At 43.9% G+C, this 14,156-nt stretch overlaps 1 protein-coding gene and 1 long non-coding RNA gene across 2 annotated transcripts; both read left to right on the top strand.

Moving 5' to 3' along the window:
• Positions 1-1,058: 1,058 nt before the first annotated feature.
• On the top strand, positions 1,059-6,677 carry LOC119267315. The gene is made up of 3 exons (XM_037548681.1): positions 1,059-2,930; positions 3,065-4,466; positions 5,669-6,677. Exon 2 carries the CDS (start codon positions 3,348-3,350, stop codon positions 4,347-4,349), a length of 1,002 nt encoding a protein of 333 aa, XP_037404578.1. The 5' UTR covers positions 1,059-2,930; positions 3,065-3,347; the 3' UTR covers positions 4,350-4,466; positions 5,669-6,677.
• A 2,085-nt stretch (positions 6,678-8,762) lies between these two features.
• LOC119267314 lies at positions 8,763-11,224 on the top strand. Its single transcript, XR_005132365.1, has 2 exons — positions 8,763-9,051; positions 10,255-11,224. It is a non-coding gene; the product is annotated as an uncharacterized LOC119267314 (long non-coding RNA).
• Positions 11,225-14,156: the final 2,932 nt, after the last annotated feature.

Here is a 14,156-nt window from a genome sequence, read left to right as displayed (position 1 = left end):
CCCGTCCGAACTAAAAGGGTGTACTCTCGTAAGTCACCCGATCCAATTACAAAGAAACAAAAGCCCACTACAGGGCGTAGAACTGTATTGGAGGGATGGCTCAATGGGCCATGCAAAATTCACAGTACAGCGGATACCATGCCAACACACAACCTTAGAGCATGTTGGATACTCCGGCAGGTGGCCATGAGCGGTGACGATATCCTCATCAACAATACAACAGAGCACCATCCCATGGAAAATAACAATACAATATTGACAGTCTTCAAGACCTTCGCCTCAAATAATAGGCGCAAGCAAACTCTCCGTAGCCTTGCCGAAGTCTGCCACATTGTAGCAATAAATCCATGGAAGGACACGGCCATAACCTTCAATGCCAGTGACGAACCTCAATTCCGAACAGCCCGAGCACCAGCCGCTTTGGTCCTTAGTCCAATTGTGGACGGCTTCCGGCTTACTAAAGTTCTCATGGACGGTGGCAGTGGATCAAACCTCATCTACGAGGAAACTCATAGCAAAATAGAAACAGACAAGAGACGCATTGAGCAAAGCAGCACGACCTTCAGAGGAATCATCCATAGTCGGGAGGCACGATGTGCGGGAAAAATCACACTAGATGTGGTATTCGGCATGCCGGATAATTATAGGTCTGAAGAAATCACATTCCAAGTGGCCCCGTTTAGTAGCGGATACCACGCCCTTTTAGGGTGGGAGGCATTCACGATCTTCCAAGCTATACCCCATTATGGGTACATGAAGCTCAAAATGCCCGGGCCCAATGGAATCATCACTCTGGCTAGTGATCCAGACATAGCACTTCGCGCCGAAAATCAAACCTCCGCACTAGCCCTCGAGGCGTTATCCGAAGCCCTTGCGACCGAAGAACTAACTGCGATGCTGATATGCACATTTCATATATATAATATTGGCATACAATTATACCATTCATTGGGTTATGCCCATCTATTCTTCCTAAGTTTAGTTGAATATTTGCATGAAAATCATATAATGAATCATTTACTAGTCATTGTGTTTCTTTTGCAGAAAAATGTGCAAAGGCACTATAAACTTCAAGATCCGGACTAGTGGCTAAGAGAATGAAGAGGAGGAGGAAGAATGGACTTGTGCGAGAAGAAAAGAAGTTACCAGGGGCAAGCTAAAGAAGTAGGAGGATCTTCTTGTGAAGAAAGAAGAGAAGTAAGATGGCCAAATCACAAAGTGCAGATGAGAGGAGGGGAACAAAATCCCTAGGTGCTGGAGGGATCCAATGGGGCCTGGCACATCTCCCCTCTTGTCTCCTTCTCCACCTTCGGCCGCCGCCATAGCCAGGCCGGCGTGGGGCGCGCCACCACTCCACCGCGCCCTCCGTCCACCAGCACCTCCATATACCACCATCCATCCAATCCATCACCACCTCGCGCCGCTGCACCATCCATCAGCGCCACCCCTTCACCACCATCGCTCGCGCGCCCTACCAGACCAGGGGTCTGGTGCCCCGCGCGACCTTGCCTTCTGCCGCTGCCTTCTTCCTCCCCTGCCTCGCTGCTGCCCTTCTTCTTCCCCTCGCTGCTCCTCCACCTCTCTCCTCCTCCTTCAATCCCTTTGTTGCTGCTCTTCTTCTACCGCGCCCCTTGCTGATCTCTCACGCTGCTACTCCTCCCCTCATCATGTTGTTGTTTCCTTCTTCTCCTGTCGCTGCTCTCTTCTTCCTTTGCCTCTAGTTGATGCTCCTAATATTCTCTGAACCCCAGCCTGCTGCTCTTTCTTCTCCCTACCTCACCGCTGCTCTGCCCTCTGCTGCTGTACCTCTCCTTCTCCAACTCGCCCCCTGCTGATCTTCTCCATCACCTACACCATCTACAGCTGCAAGCCTGAAGATTTACTAGGAATTAATCTTTGAATCTCTCCCTTCTCTTGCTACTGTACTCTGCATTTTCTGTAATAGGAGTGGTGTAGGACTTGTAAGGTTCAGATTTTGATAAGTGTTTGCAACCAATTAGTTTGTTCAGTTCGTACTTGTTAAATATCATGTCATGAATTCTATGTTCTGAATAGTGGATTTCTTTTCTTTCGAAACAAAGTGATGTCTAACATTTTGTCTTGGTAATTAGTGTTCTGTTAGAACTTATGCGTGTTCACCCTTTGTATTTTAATTCCAGTTCATGTATGTGTTGTCACAGTGCGTTCCCTTTTCTGTAGAAATATATTCAGTTTTGTAGTCCACGTATTAGTTCAAGTTCTTGTGAGATAAATGTGTGTGATTTATATACATATGTGTGTGTCTTTGATATGATACATATATTCTGTCCTACAACCTTGTTTCTTCCCTCTGTTCATGTTTGATAGTTATATATGTGTCCTTGTCATGTTACATTCATGTCCTTTTACTTCTGTTGTCATTGATGTCAGCTTGTGTTAGTATTTTAGTTTCTCAAGTTTTATGAATATACCAAAAAGACAGAGAATATAATCTAAATCTCCCTTTGCTTATTTTCATTTACTTTGTCGTCGATTTTCCGACGATCTTAGATACTTTAGGTTTATTTTCCCTGTATTCGTCACTTAAATTGTCTAGCCTAGCTTTAGCCGAGCATAGTCACTGTCGCCTAGTCCCTGTGGAGAACACGACACATCCGTAGTTTGGGCGCAAAAACCCTGCTATATTACACCTGATCATTTTGGTGCCTTTGCCGGGGACTAGAGTCGTGCGACCGTGTTAGGCTATAGACTAGGTTTTTCTTGTTTTTCCCTTTGTGCTATATATATGTGATATATCTCTAACCCCTAACCCTTGTTCAAGTTATTTTCTCTTTCTTTGCTTGGTCATTCTGCAGGTTATTGCATCTTCTCAGATATGGCTTACTATTCAGATCATCATGCTTTTGCGAGCAACACTACAAACAACACGGAAAGTATTCAAGACTTGATAAGTAAGATTTCCCATCGATTAGATGATTTAGCTCAGCAGCGAGAAATAGTTTTTGAGGATAGGCCTAGCTCTTATGATCCTTATTCTAGAGGCTATCCTTATGTTGCTCCTACCTGCCATATTTGTGGATTTCAGGGCCATTCGCCCGCTGAATGTCAGCATGGCTACTCTCACCCTCCAGATTGTTTTGGCATGAGCTTCACTCAAGAGCATAGCTCATACCAAAGCAAGCAATTAGTCACATGGGTGGCCTAAAAACCCGAATATGTCATATAGGAGCAACAACCCTGAGATCTCATCGTTTGCCTCTAGTTATCCAATGCAGGGATTTAGGTACAATGACGAGAGCAACAACTATGCACCACAACAATGCTATTCACCTCCTACTCATATACCTCAACACCAGGAGATATAGCCAATGGAGTTAAATGGTCCTCCATTTGGTCAACCAACACCTTCAACACAAGTGCCCACACAAGATGATTTTGATGATATAGACAAGCTCACATTGCTTAGTCTCGAGTTCACTTGGAGTGCTGAAGATGATCCAATGAGGCCGGTGATACTAGAGGAAATGAAGAAGATCAAGAGTGGAAAAGAGCCAGTGGAAGAAGTAAGGAAGATTGAGAAGAACATCAACGCTGGCAGTACTATCTCCTCCCTCCTTGAGCTGAGTGTTGCCGAGATTCCCCTTGATACATGTGAGGTTCCAATACCGTCACATCCAGCTGAGCAAGATAGTAAGAGTCCAGAGGAAGAAAGACCTCAGATTGAAGAAGAAATACTTGAAGACAAGGAACAAGATGATCCAGAGCTCGAACAACAAAGTGATCAAGTTGAAGACTCATCATCTATTACTCTTGAAGAAGCAAAAGAAGTTGATGTGATTGAAGATGAAGAACCGGAAATGCATTTGCCCATCATCATACAGGAGCGTGATTTAGCAGGTTTATCCAATCCTCTTGATGACATGCTTCCTTATGAGATCTTTGTTGTTACTTTGCATTGCGTTATACCATCAATTAAGCTAGATTTGAAAAATTATTTGCTTGGACATGATCATACATACACTTTTGGTGGCATTGCTCTCATTCCCGATGATGACACTTATTTTCCTTATGCTAGTCCTATGCTTAATGAAACATATTATTCCCATACTAGTCTTGAGCTTAATGATAAATTTCATCCTCATGTTAGTGTCGACCTTGCTGATTTCTACCATCCTAAACATGTGCTTTATAGCTATGCTTATGTAATTGGATATTCGATTGATGACTTGGAGGGTATTATCCCTACCACTTGCATTGTCTCTTTGGTTGAGTGCCTTTTCAGGTTTTTGCTTGTGCACGAATCAATACATGTTGACCAGGTTCGAGGTGACATTCCTTGGGACCCTGGTGGACTCAGAGCATGGGGATGAGGAGAAGCAAGGGGGCACACACGAAGAAGAGTGAAGCTGGAGCATCCATGAGGAAGCAAAAGGAGAAGAGCTGCAGCTTAGAGAGTGATCAAGCGAGTGCTACATCATCAAAGCCCGGTGAGTTGTTTCATGACCCATTCTGAGTATATCATCCATTGATACATGCTGAAATCAAATGTTATTTGGGTTGCTTATTAAGCCATTTCTTAAATGTTGCCCCACTAAATTTTATTTGACATATGGTGCTTGATGAGAATATGCGAACCGATTGTTGAATGCCATGTAAACTAGTGATCTACATATTGCGTGCTTTGCTGAAATTAGTGAGAACTATTAGTTTTGAGTGCTCAAATCCCTAGTACACTAGAAAACTTAATCATTTTCTGCTTTTACCTCGATACACCTAGATCATTAAGTGTCAGATGCTGAGTTTGTGCCTAATGTGTTCCCATTCAGAGCAATCACTTACCACTATGGATTAGCATGCTATGTTCTTTGGATTGGTAGCATGTGAACCAGACCTGGTTGAGTGATGATTCCTGTGTTTGTTCATTAAAATAGGAATATCTTATAGTGTATAATTATCTGATCTACCTAACAGTAGCATGTCATGTTCCCTGGATCGGTGGCTTGTGAAATCTGGTTGGATCGGATAGGAGTTAATTATATTAAAAAATGTAATTGTCGAACCAGGTGTATACCATGTTCTCGGGATCGGTGGTATGTTCCTTTGGGGAGACAAACTAAAAAATACCAATAATTGATCGAGCCAGGTGTATACCATGTTCTCGGGATCGGTGGTATGTTCCTATGGTGAGACTAATAATAATAATCATTGCTTTATTTCAGTAAATAAGTGATTTGATCACAAGATTTAATTCAAGTTCCTTTTGTTCTCAAGATCATGCTCTCTTTAGGAACCTTTGGCATAATCAGCATTTGAACTTGCTAATCTTCTTGCATCATTGTAAAAGTTGAAAATGATCGAGTCTACTAGTATCCTATTGCTTTGTAGCACTCTTAACCATTGATTTTCACTAGCTAAGTCCAAAGCATGCGATGTTTGGAGATCTACTTTACTGGGACATTCTCTAGTCAGCTCACTGTTCACCATCTAGCTCTTGTCATTTGCCTTTACTTGAAGACAAGTAAAGATCTATGTTTGGGGGAACTTGATATGCACATTTCATATATATAATTTTGGCATACAATTATACCATTCATTGGGTTATGCCCATCTATTCTTCGTAAGTTTAGTTGAATATTTGCATGAAAATCATATAATGAATCATTTACTAGTCATTGTGTTTCTTTTGCAGAAAACTGCGCAAAGGCACTATAAACTTCAAGATCTGGACTAGTGGCTAAGAGAATGAAGAGGAGGAGGAAGAATGGACTTGTGCGAGAAGAAAAGAAGTTACCAGGGGCAAGCTAAGGAAGTAGGAGGATCTTCTTGTGAAGAAAGAAGAGAAGTAAGATGGCCAAATCACAAAGTTCAGATGAGAGGAGGGGAACAAAATCCCTAGGCGCTGGAGGGATCCAATGGGGCCTGGCACATCTCCCCTCTTGTCTCCTTCTCCACCTTCAGCCGCCGCCACAGCCAGGCCAGCGTGGGGCGCGCCACCGCTCCACCGCGCCCTTCGTCCACCAGCAACTCCATATACCACCATCCATCCAATCCATCACCACCTCGCGCCGCTGCACCATCCATCAGCGCCACCTCTTCACCACCATCGCTCGCGCGCCCTACCAGACTAGGGGTCTGGTGCCCCGCGCGACCTTGCCTTCTGCCGCTGCCTTCTTCCTCCCCTGCCTCGCTGCTGCCCTTCTTCTTCCCCTCGCTGCTCCTCAACCTCTCTCCTCCTCCTTCAATCCCTTTGTTGCTGCTCTTCTTCTACCGCACCCTGTTGCTGATCTCTCACGCTGCTACTCCTCCCCTCATCATGTTGTTGTTTCCTTCTTCTCCTGTCGCTGCTCTCTTCTTCCTTTGCCTCTAGTTGATGCTCCTAATCTTCTCTGAACCCCAGCCTGCTGCTCTTTCTTCTCCCTACCTCGCTGCTGCTCTGCCCTCTACTGCTGTACCTCTCCTTCTCCAACTCGCCCCCTGCTGATCTTCTCCATCACCTACACCATCTATAGCTGCAAGCCTGAAGATTGACTAGGAATTAATCTTTGAATCTCTCCGTTCTCTTGCTACCGTACTCTGAATTTTCTGTAATAGGAGTGGTGTAGGTCTTGTAAGGTTCAGATTTTGATAAGCGTTTGCAACCAATTAGTTTGTTCAGTTTGTACTTGTTAAATATCATGTCATGAATTCTATGTTCTGAATAGTGGATTTCTTTTCTTTCGAAACAAAGTGATGTCTAACATTTTGTCTTGGTAATTAGTGTTCTGTTAGAACTTATGCGTGTTCACCCTTTGTATTTTAATTCCAGTTCATGGATGTGTTGTCACAGTGTGTTCCCTTTTCTGTAGAAATATATTCAGTTTTGTAGTCCACGTATTAGTTCAAGTTCTTGTGAGATAAATGTGGGTGATTTATATACATATGTGTGTGTCTTTGATATGATACATATATTCTGTCCAACAACCTTGTTTCTTCCCTCTGTTCATGTTTGATAGTTATATATGTGTCCTTGTCATGTTACATTCATGTCCTTTTACTTCTGTTGTCATTGATGTCAGCTTGTGTTAGTATTTTAGTTTCTCAAGTTTTATGAATATACCAAAAAGATAGAGAATATAATCTGAATCTCCCTTTGCTTATTTTCATTTACTTTGTCGTCGATTTTCCGAAACGATCTTAGATACTTTAGGTTTATTTTCCCTGTATTCGTCACTTAAATTGTCTACCCTAGCTTTAGCCAAGCATAGTCACTGTCGCCTAGTCCCTATGGAGAACACGACACATCCGTAGTTTGGGCGCAAAAACCCTGCTATATTACACCTGATCATTTTGGTGCCGTTGCCGGGGACTAGAGTCGTGCGACCGTGTTAGGCTATAGACTAGGTTTTTCTTGTTTTTCCCTTGTCAAGTTATTTTCTCTTTCTTTGCTTGGTCATTCTGCAGGTTATTGCATCTTCTCAGATATGGCTTACTATTCAGATCATCATGCTTTTGCGAGCAACACTACAAACAGCACGGAAAGTATTCGAGACTTGATAAGTAAGATTTCCCATCGATTAGATGATTTAGCTCAGCAGCGAGAAATAGTTTTTGAGGGTAGGCCTAGCTCTTATGATCCTTATTCTAGAGGCTATCCTTATGTTGCTCCTACCTGCCATATTTGTGGATTTCAAGGCCATTCGCCCGCTGAATGTCAGCATGGTTACTCTCACCCTCCAGATTGTTTTGGCATGAGCTTCGCTCAAGAGCATAGCTCATACCAAAGCAAGCAATTAGTCACATGGGTGGCCTAAAAACCCGAATATGTCATATAGGAGCAACAACCCTGAGATCTCATCGTTTGCCTCTAGTTATCCAACGCAGGGATTTAGGTACAATGACGAGAGCAACAACTATGCACCACAACAATGCTATTCACCTCCTACTCATATACCTCAACACCAGGAGATGTTGCCAATGGAGTTAAATGGTCCTCCATTTGGTCAACCAACACCTTCAACACAAGTGCCCACACAAGATGATTTTGATGATATAGACAAGCTCACATTGCTTAGTCTCGAGTTCACTTGGAGTGCTGAAGATGATCCAATGAGGCCGGTGATACTAGAGGAAATGAAGAAGATCAAGAGTGGAAAAGAGCTAGTGGAAGAAGTAAGGAAGATTGAGAAGAACATCAACGCTGGCAGTACTATCTCCTCCCTCCTTGAGCCGAGTGTTGCCGAGATTCCCCTTGATACATGTGAGGTTCCAATACCGTCACATCTAGCTGAGCAAGATAGTAAGAGTCCAGAGGAAGAAAGACCTCAGATTGAAGAAGAAATACTTGAAGACAAGGAACAAGATGATCCAGAGCTCGAACAACAAAGTGATCAAGTTGAAGACTCATCATCTATTACTCTTGAAGAAGCAAAAGAAGTTGATGTGATTGAAGATGAAGAACCGGAAATGCATTTGCCCATCATTATACAGGAGCGTGATTTAGCAAGTTTATCCAATCCTCTGGATGACATGCTTCCTTATGAGATCTTTGTTGTTACTTTGCATTGCGTTATACCATCAATTAAGCTAGATTTGAAAAATTATTTGCTTGGACATGATCATACATACACTTTTGGTGGCATTGCTCTCATTCCCGATGATGACACTTATTTTCCTTATGCTAGTCCTATGCTTAATGAAACATATTATTCCCATACTAGTCTTGAGCTTAATGATAAATTTCATCCTCATGTTAGTGTTGACCTTGCTGATTTCTACCATCCTAAACATGTGCTTTATATCTATGCTTATGTAATTGGATATTCGATTGATGACTTGGAGGGTATTATCCCTACCACTTGCATTGTCTCTTTGGTTGAGTGCCTTTTCAGGTTTTTGCTTGTGCACGAATCAATACATGTTGACCAGGTTCGAGGTGACATTCCTTGGGACCCTGGTGGACTCAGAGCATGGGGATGAGGAGAAGCAAGGGGGCACACACGAAGAAGAGTGAAGCTGGAGCATCCATGAGGAAGCAAAAGGAGAAGAGCTGCAGCTTAGAGAGTGATCAAGCGAGTGCTACATCATCAAAGCCCGGTGAGCTGTTTCATGACCCATTCCGAGTATATCATCCATTGATACATGCTGAAATCAAATGTTATTTGGGTTGCTTATTAAGCCATTTCTTAAATGTTTCCCCACTGAATTTTATTTGACATATGGTGCTTGATGAGAATATGCGAACCGATTGTTGAATGCCATGTAAACTAGTGATCTACATATTGCGTGCTTTGCTGAAATTAGTGAGAACTATTAGTTTTGAGTGCTCAAATCCCTAGTACACTAGAAAACTTAATCATTTTCTGCTTTTACCTCGATACACCTAGATCATTAAGTGTCAGATGCTGAGTTTGTGCCTACTGTGTTCCCATTCAGAGCAATCACTTACCACTATGGATTAGCATGCTATGTTCTCTGGATCGGTAGCATGTGAACCAGACCTGGTTGAGTGATGATTCTTGTGTTTGTTCATTAAAATAGGCATATCTTATAGTGTATAATTATCTGATCTACCTAACAGTAGCATGTCATGTTCCCTGGATCGGTGGCTTGTGAAATCTGGTTGGATCAGATAGGAGTTAATTATATTAAAAAATGTAATTGTCGAACCAGGTGTATACCATGTTCTCGGGATCGGTGGTATGTTCCTTTGGGGAGACAAACTAAAAAAATACCAATAATTGGTCGAGCCAGGTGTATACCATGTTCTCGGGATCGGTGGTATGTTCCTATGGTGAGACTAATAATAATAATCATTGCTTTATTTCAGTAAATAAGTGATTTGATCACAAGATTTAATTCAAGTTCCTTTTGTTCTCAAGATCATGCTCTCTTTAGGAACCTTTGGCATAATCAGCATTTGAACTTGCTAATCTTCTTGCATCATTGTAAAAGTTGAAAATGATCGAGTCTACTAGTATCCTATTTCTTTGTAGCACTCTTAACCATTGATTTTCACTAGCTAAGTCCAAAGCATGCGATTTTTGGAGATCTACTTTACTGGGACATTCTCTAGTCAGCTCACTGTTCACCATCTAGCTCTTGTCATTTGCCTTTACTTGAGGACAAGTAAAGATTTAAGTGTGGGGGAACTTGATATGCACATTTCATATATATAATTCTGGCATACAATTATACCATTCATTGGGTTATGCCCATCTATTCTTCCTAAGTTTAGTTGAACATTTGCATGAAAATCATATAATGAATCATTTACTAGTCATTGTGTTTCTTTTGTAGAAAAGTGCGAAAAGGCACTATAAACTTCAAGATCCGGACTAGTGGCTAAGAGAATGAAGAGGAGGAGGAAGAATGGACTTGTGCGAGAAGAAAAGAAGTTACCAGGGGCAAGCTAAAGAAGTAGGAGGATCTTCTTGTGAAGAAAGAAGAGAAGTAAGATGGCCAAATCACAAAGTGCAGATGAGAGGAGGGGAACAAAATCCCTAGGCGCTGGAGGGATCCAATGGGGCCTGGCACATCTCCCCTCTCGTCTCCTTCTCCACCTTCGGCCGCCGCCACAGCCAGGCCGGCGTGGGGCGCGCCACCGCTCCACCGCGCCCTCCGTCCACCAGCACCTCCATATACCACCATCCATCCAATCCATCACCCCCTCGCGCCGCTGCACCATCCATCAGCGCCACCCCTTCACCACCATCGCTCGCGCGCCCTACCAGACCAAGGGTCTGGTGCCCCAGGCGACCTTGCCTTCTGCCGCTGCCTTCTTCCTCCCCTGCCTCGCTGCTTCCCTTCTTCTTCCCCTCGCTGCTCCTCCACCTCTCTCCTCCTCCTTCAATCCCTTTGTTGCTGCTCTTCTTCTACCGCGCCCCCTTGCTGATCTCTCACGCTGCTACTCCTCCCCTCATCATGTTGTTGTTTCCTTCTTCTCCTGTCGCTGCTCTCTTCTTCCTTTTCCTCTAGTTGATGCTCCTAATCTTCTCTGAACCCCAGCCTGCTGCTCTTTCTTCTCCCTACCTCGCTGCTGCTCTGCCCTCTGCTGCTGTACCTCTCCTTCTCCAACTCGCCCCCTGCTGATCTTCTCCATCACCTACATCATATACAGCTGCAAGCCTGAAGATTGACTGGGAATTAATCTTTGAATCTCTCCCTTCTCTTGCTACTGTACTCTGAATTTTCTATAATAGGAGTGGTGTAGGACTTGTAAGGTTCAGATTTTGATAAGTGTTTGCAACCAATTAGTTTGTTCAGTTCATACTTCTTAAATATCATGTCATGAATTCTATGTTCTGAATAGTGGATTTCTTTTCTTTCGAAACAAAGTGACGTCTAACATTTTGTCTTGGTAATTAGTGTTCTGTTAGAACTTATGCGTGTTCACCCTTTGTATTTTAATTCCAGTTCATGTATGTGTTGTCACAGTGTGTTCCCTTTTCTGTAGAAATATATTCAGTTTTGTAGTCCACGTATTAGTTCAAGTTCTTGTGAGATAAATGTGTGTGATTTATATACATATGTGTGTGTCTTTGATATGATACATATGTTCTGTCCTACAACCTTGTTTCTTCCCTCTGTTCATGTTTGATAGTTATATATGTGTCCTTGTCATGTTACATTCATGTCCTTTTACTTCTGTTGTCATTGATGTCAGCTTGTGTTAGTATTTTAGTTTCTCAAGTTTTATGAATATACCAAAAAGACAGAGAATATAATCTGAATCTCCCTTTGCTTATTTTCATTTACTTTGTCGTCGATTTTCTGAAACAATCTTAGATACTTTAGGTTTATTTTCCCTGTATTCGTCACTTAAATTGTCTAGCCTAGCTTTAGCCGAGCATAGTCACTGTCGCCTAGTCCCTGTGGAGAACACGACACATCCGTAGTTTGGGCGCAAAAACCCTGCTATATTACACCTTATCAGATGCGCTCCACGGTGGACAGGGACGACGTGATACTCGACAAAAGACCCAAGTCCACCTCTTTTAAACCAGCGGACGAAATAGTCGAATTCCAGGTCCACCCAACGGATCCTAAAAGGCACAGCTGAACCCCACAACAGACGCCGCACTACGGGAGTTCTTGCACGAGAATTGGGACATCTTCTCCTGGCATCCGTCAGACATGCCAGGAATCCCATGCAGGCTGGCCGAGTAACATTCTAAAGGGGTTCAAGCCGGTCAAGCAGACTCTTCGGCATTTCTCTAAGCCTAAGCGACAAGCCATGGGAGAAGAGCTAGCCAAGTTACTCGAGGTCGGATTCATTAGAGAAATAAAACATCCGGACTGGCTAGCAAACCTGGTGATGGTACCAAAGAAGGACAAATCATGGCGCCTATGTGTCGATTTCAAGGACCTTAACAAGGCTTGCCCCAAGGATCCCTTCCCCCTCCCCGCATCGATCAAATTATCGACGCTACCACGGGACACGACTCATTGTGCTTCCTCGACGCATACTCCGGATACCATCAAGTTAAGATGGCGGAGCCCGATCAAGCTGCAACGACATTCATCACTCCATACGGCCCCTTCTGTTTTAACACCATGCCTTTCGGGCTCAAAAACGCCGGTGCAACCTATCAACGCATGATTCAGACATGCCTGGAAACACAAATCGGCAAAACAGTGGAGGCATATGTAGACGACGTGGTCATTAAAACAAGACACGTCAAATCCTTAATAGATGACTTGAGGCTCACGTTCAACAACCTCCGAACATATGACATCAAGCTCAATCCAGAAAAATGCATTTTCGGCATGCCTGCAGGAAAGCTCTTGGGCTTCATCATCTCCAATAGAGGAATTGAAGCAAATCCGACTAAAATCCGAGCTTTGTCATAGTTGGCTATCCCAACAGACCTCAAGAAAATCCAGAAGTTAACTGGATGCGTGGTTGCCTTAAGCCGCTTTATCTCCCGATTAGGAGAAAAGGCACTACCTCTTTATCGCCTTCTTCGACGCACCGAACACTTCGAGTGGACGGATGCGGCCACGGCAGGATTGGAAGAAATAAAAGCCGCATTGGCCACCAACCCAATCTTGGCTGCGCCAAATGTTGGTGAACCAATGTTGTTATATATAGCGGCAACACACCAAGTTGTAAGTGCAGTGCTCGTCGTCGAACGAGAGATGGGCGGACATAAGTTCCCGCTTCAAAAGTCGGTATACTACGTATACACCATCCTCACTCCATGCAAATCACGGTACCCACATTATCAAAAGATAGCATACGCGGTCTTCATGGCATCCTGGAAACTACGACACTACTTTCAAGAGTGTTCAATTAAGGTGGCCTCCGAAGTACCAATCAACGACATAATAAATAACCGCGATGCCACGAGACGGATTGCTAAATGGGCTATCGAGCTCCTCCCGTTCGACATAACATATAACCACGGCGAGCCATTAAGTCGCAAGTACTGGCTGATTTCGTCGCCGAATGGACGTAAGCCGAACTCCCTAAAGAGTACGGCGCGTACTCCAATTGGATCATGCACTTTGACGGCTCTAAGATGTTGGCTGGTCTAGGGGCAGGCGTCGTCCTGACATCCCCCACCGGAGATTCAGTCCAATGCGTACTCCAAATATTATACACAGATTCCAACAACGCAGCAGAATATGAGGCCTTGTTGCATGGTCTCCGGATGGCAGTCTCCATGGGCATTCAACGCCTAGAGGTGCGGGGGGATTCTAACCTTGCAATATCTCAAATAAATGGGGACTTTGACGCCAAGGACCCAAAAATGGCGGCTTACCGCAACACCATCCTCAAAATGTCAGCTCCGTTCGAGGGCCTCGAATTCCACCATGTGGTCCGAGAAAACAATCAAGCGGCAGATATCCTCGCTTGCATCGGTGCTAAGCATGACCCTGTCCCACCTAATATCATCTTGGAAAGGCTATTTAAGCCATCCGTGGTGTGGGAAGGGGAGACCGGCAAAAACAGTCCGGATCCGGCCACAACACCAGACCCCAAACACTCTGACGTAATCGGAGGCTCTGCCACTGAAATAACATCTTGGGCCCACGTGATTATGGCTGTCATCGCCCCGTGGACAGAACCCTTCTTGGCTTACCTAACTAGGCAAGAACTCCCTGATGACCCAAACGAGGCACGTTGCATTGTGCGGCGGTCTAAAGCCTACAAGGTCCATGAGGGAGAGCTTTATAAGGAAAGCGCTACTGGAGTA

Source organism: Triticum dicoccoides, chromosome 3A (genome assembly GCF_002162155.2).
Source record: "Triticum dicoccoides isolate Atlit2015 ecotype Zavitan chromosome 3A, WEW_v2.0, whole genome shotgun sequence".
NCBI lineage: Eukaryota > Viridiplantae > Streptophyta > Magnoliopsida > Poales > Poaceae > Triticum > Triticum dicoccoides.
This window is presented reverse-complemented; position numbering and strand designations above follow the sequence as displayed.

Coding starts and splice junctions, on each gene's coding strand:
- LOC119267315 (XM_037548681.1), top strand. CDS start 3,348: ATGGAGTTAAATGGTCCTCCATTTGGTCAACCAACACCTTCAACACAA.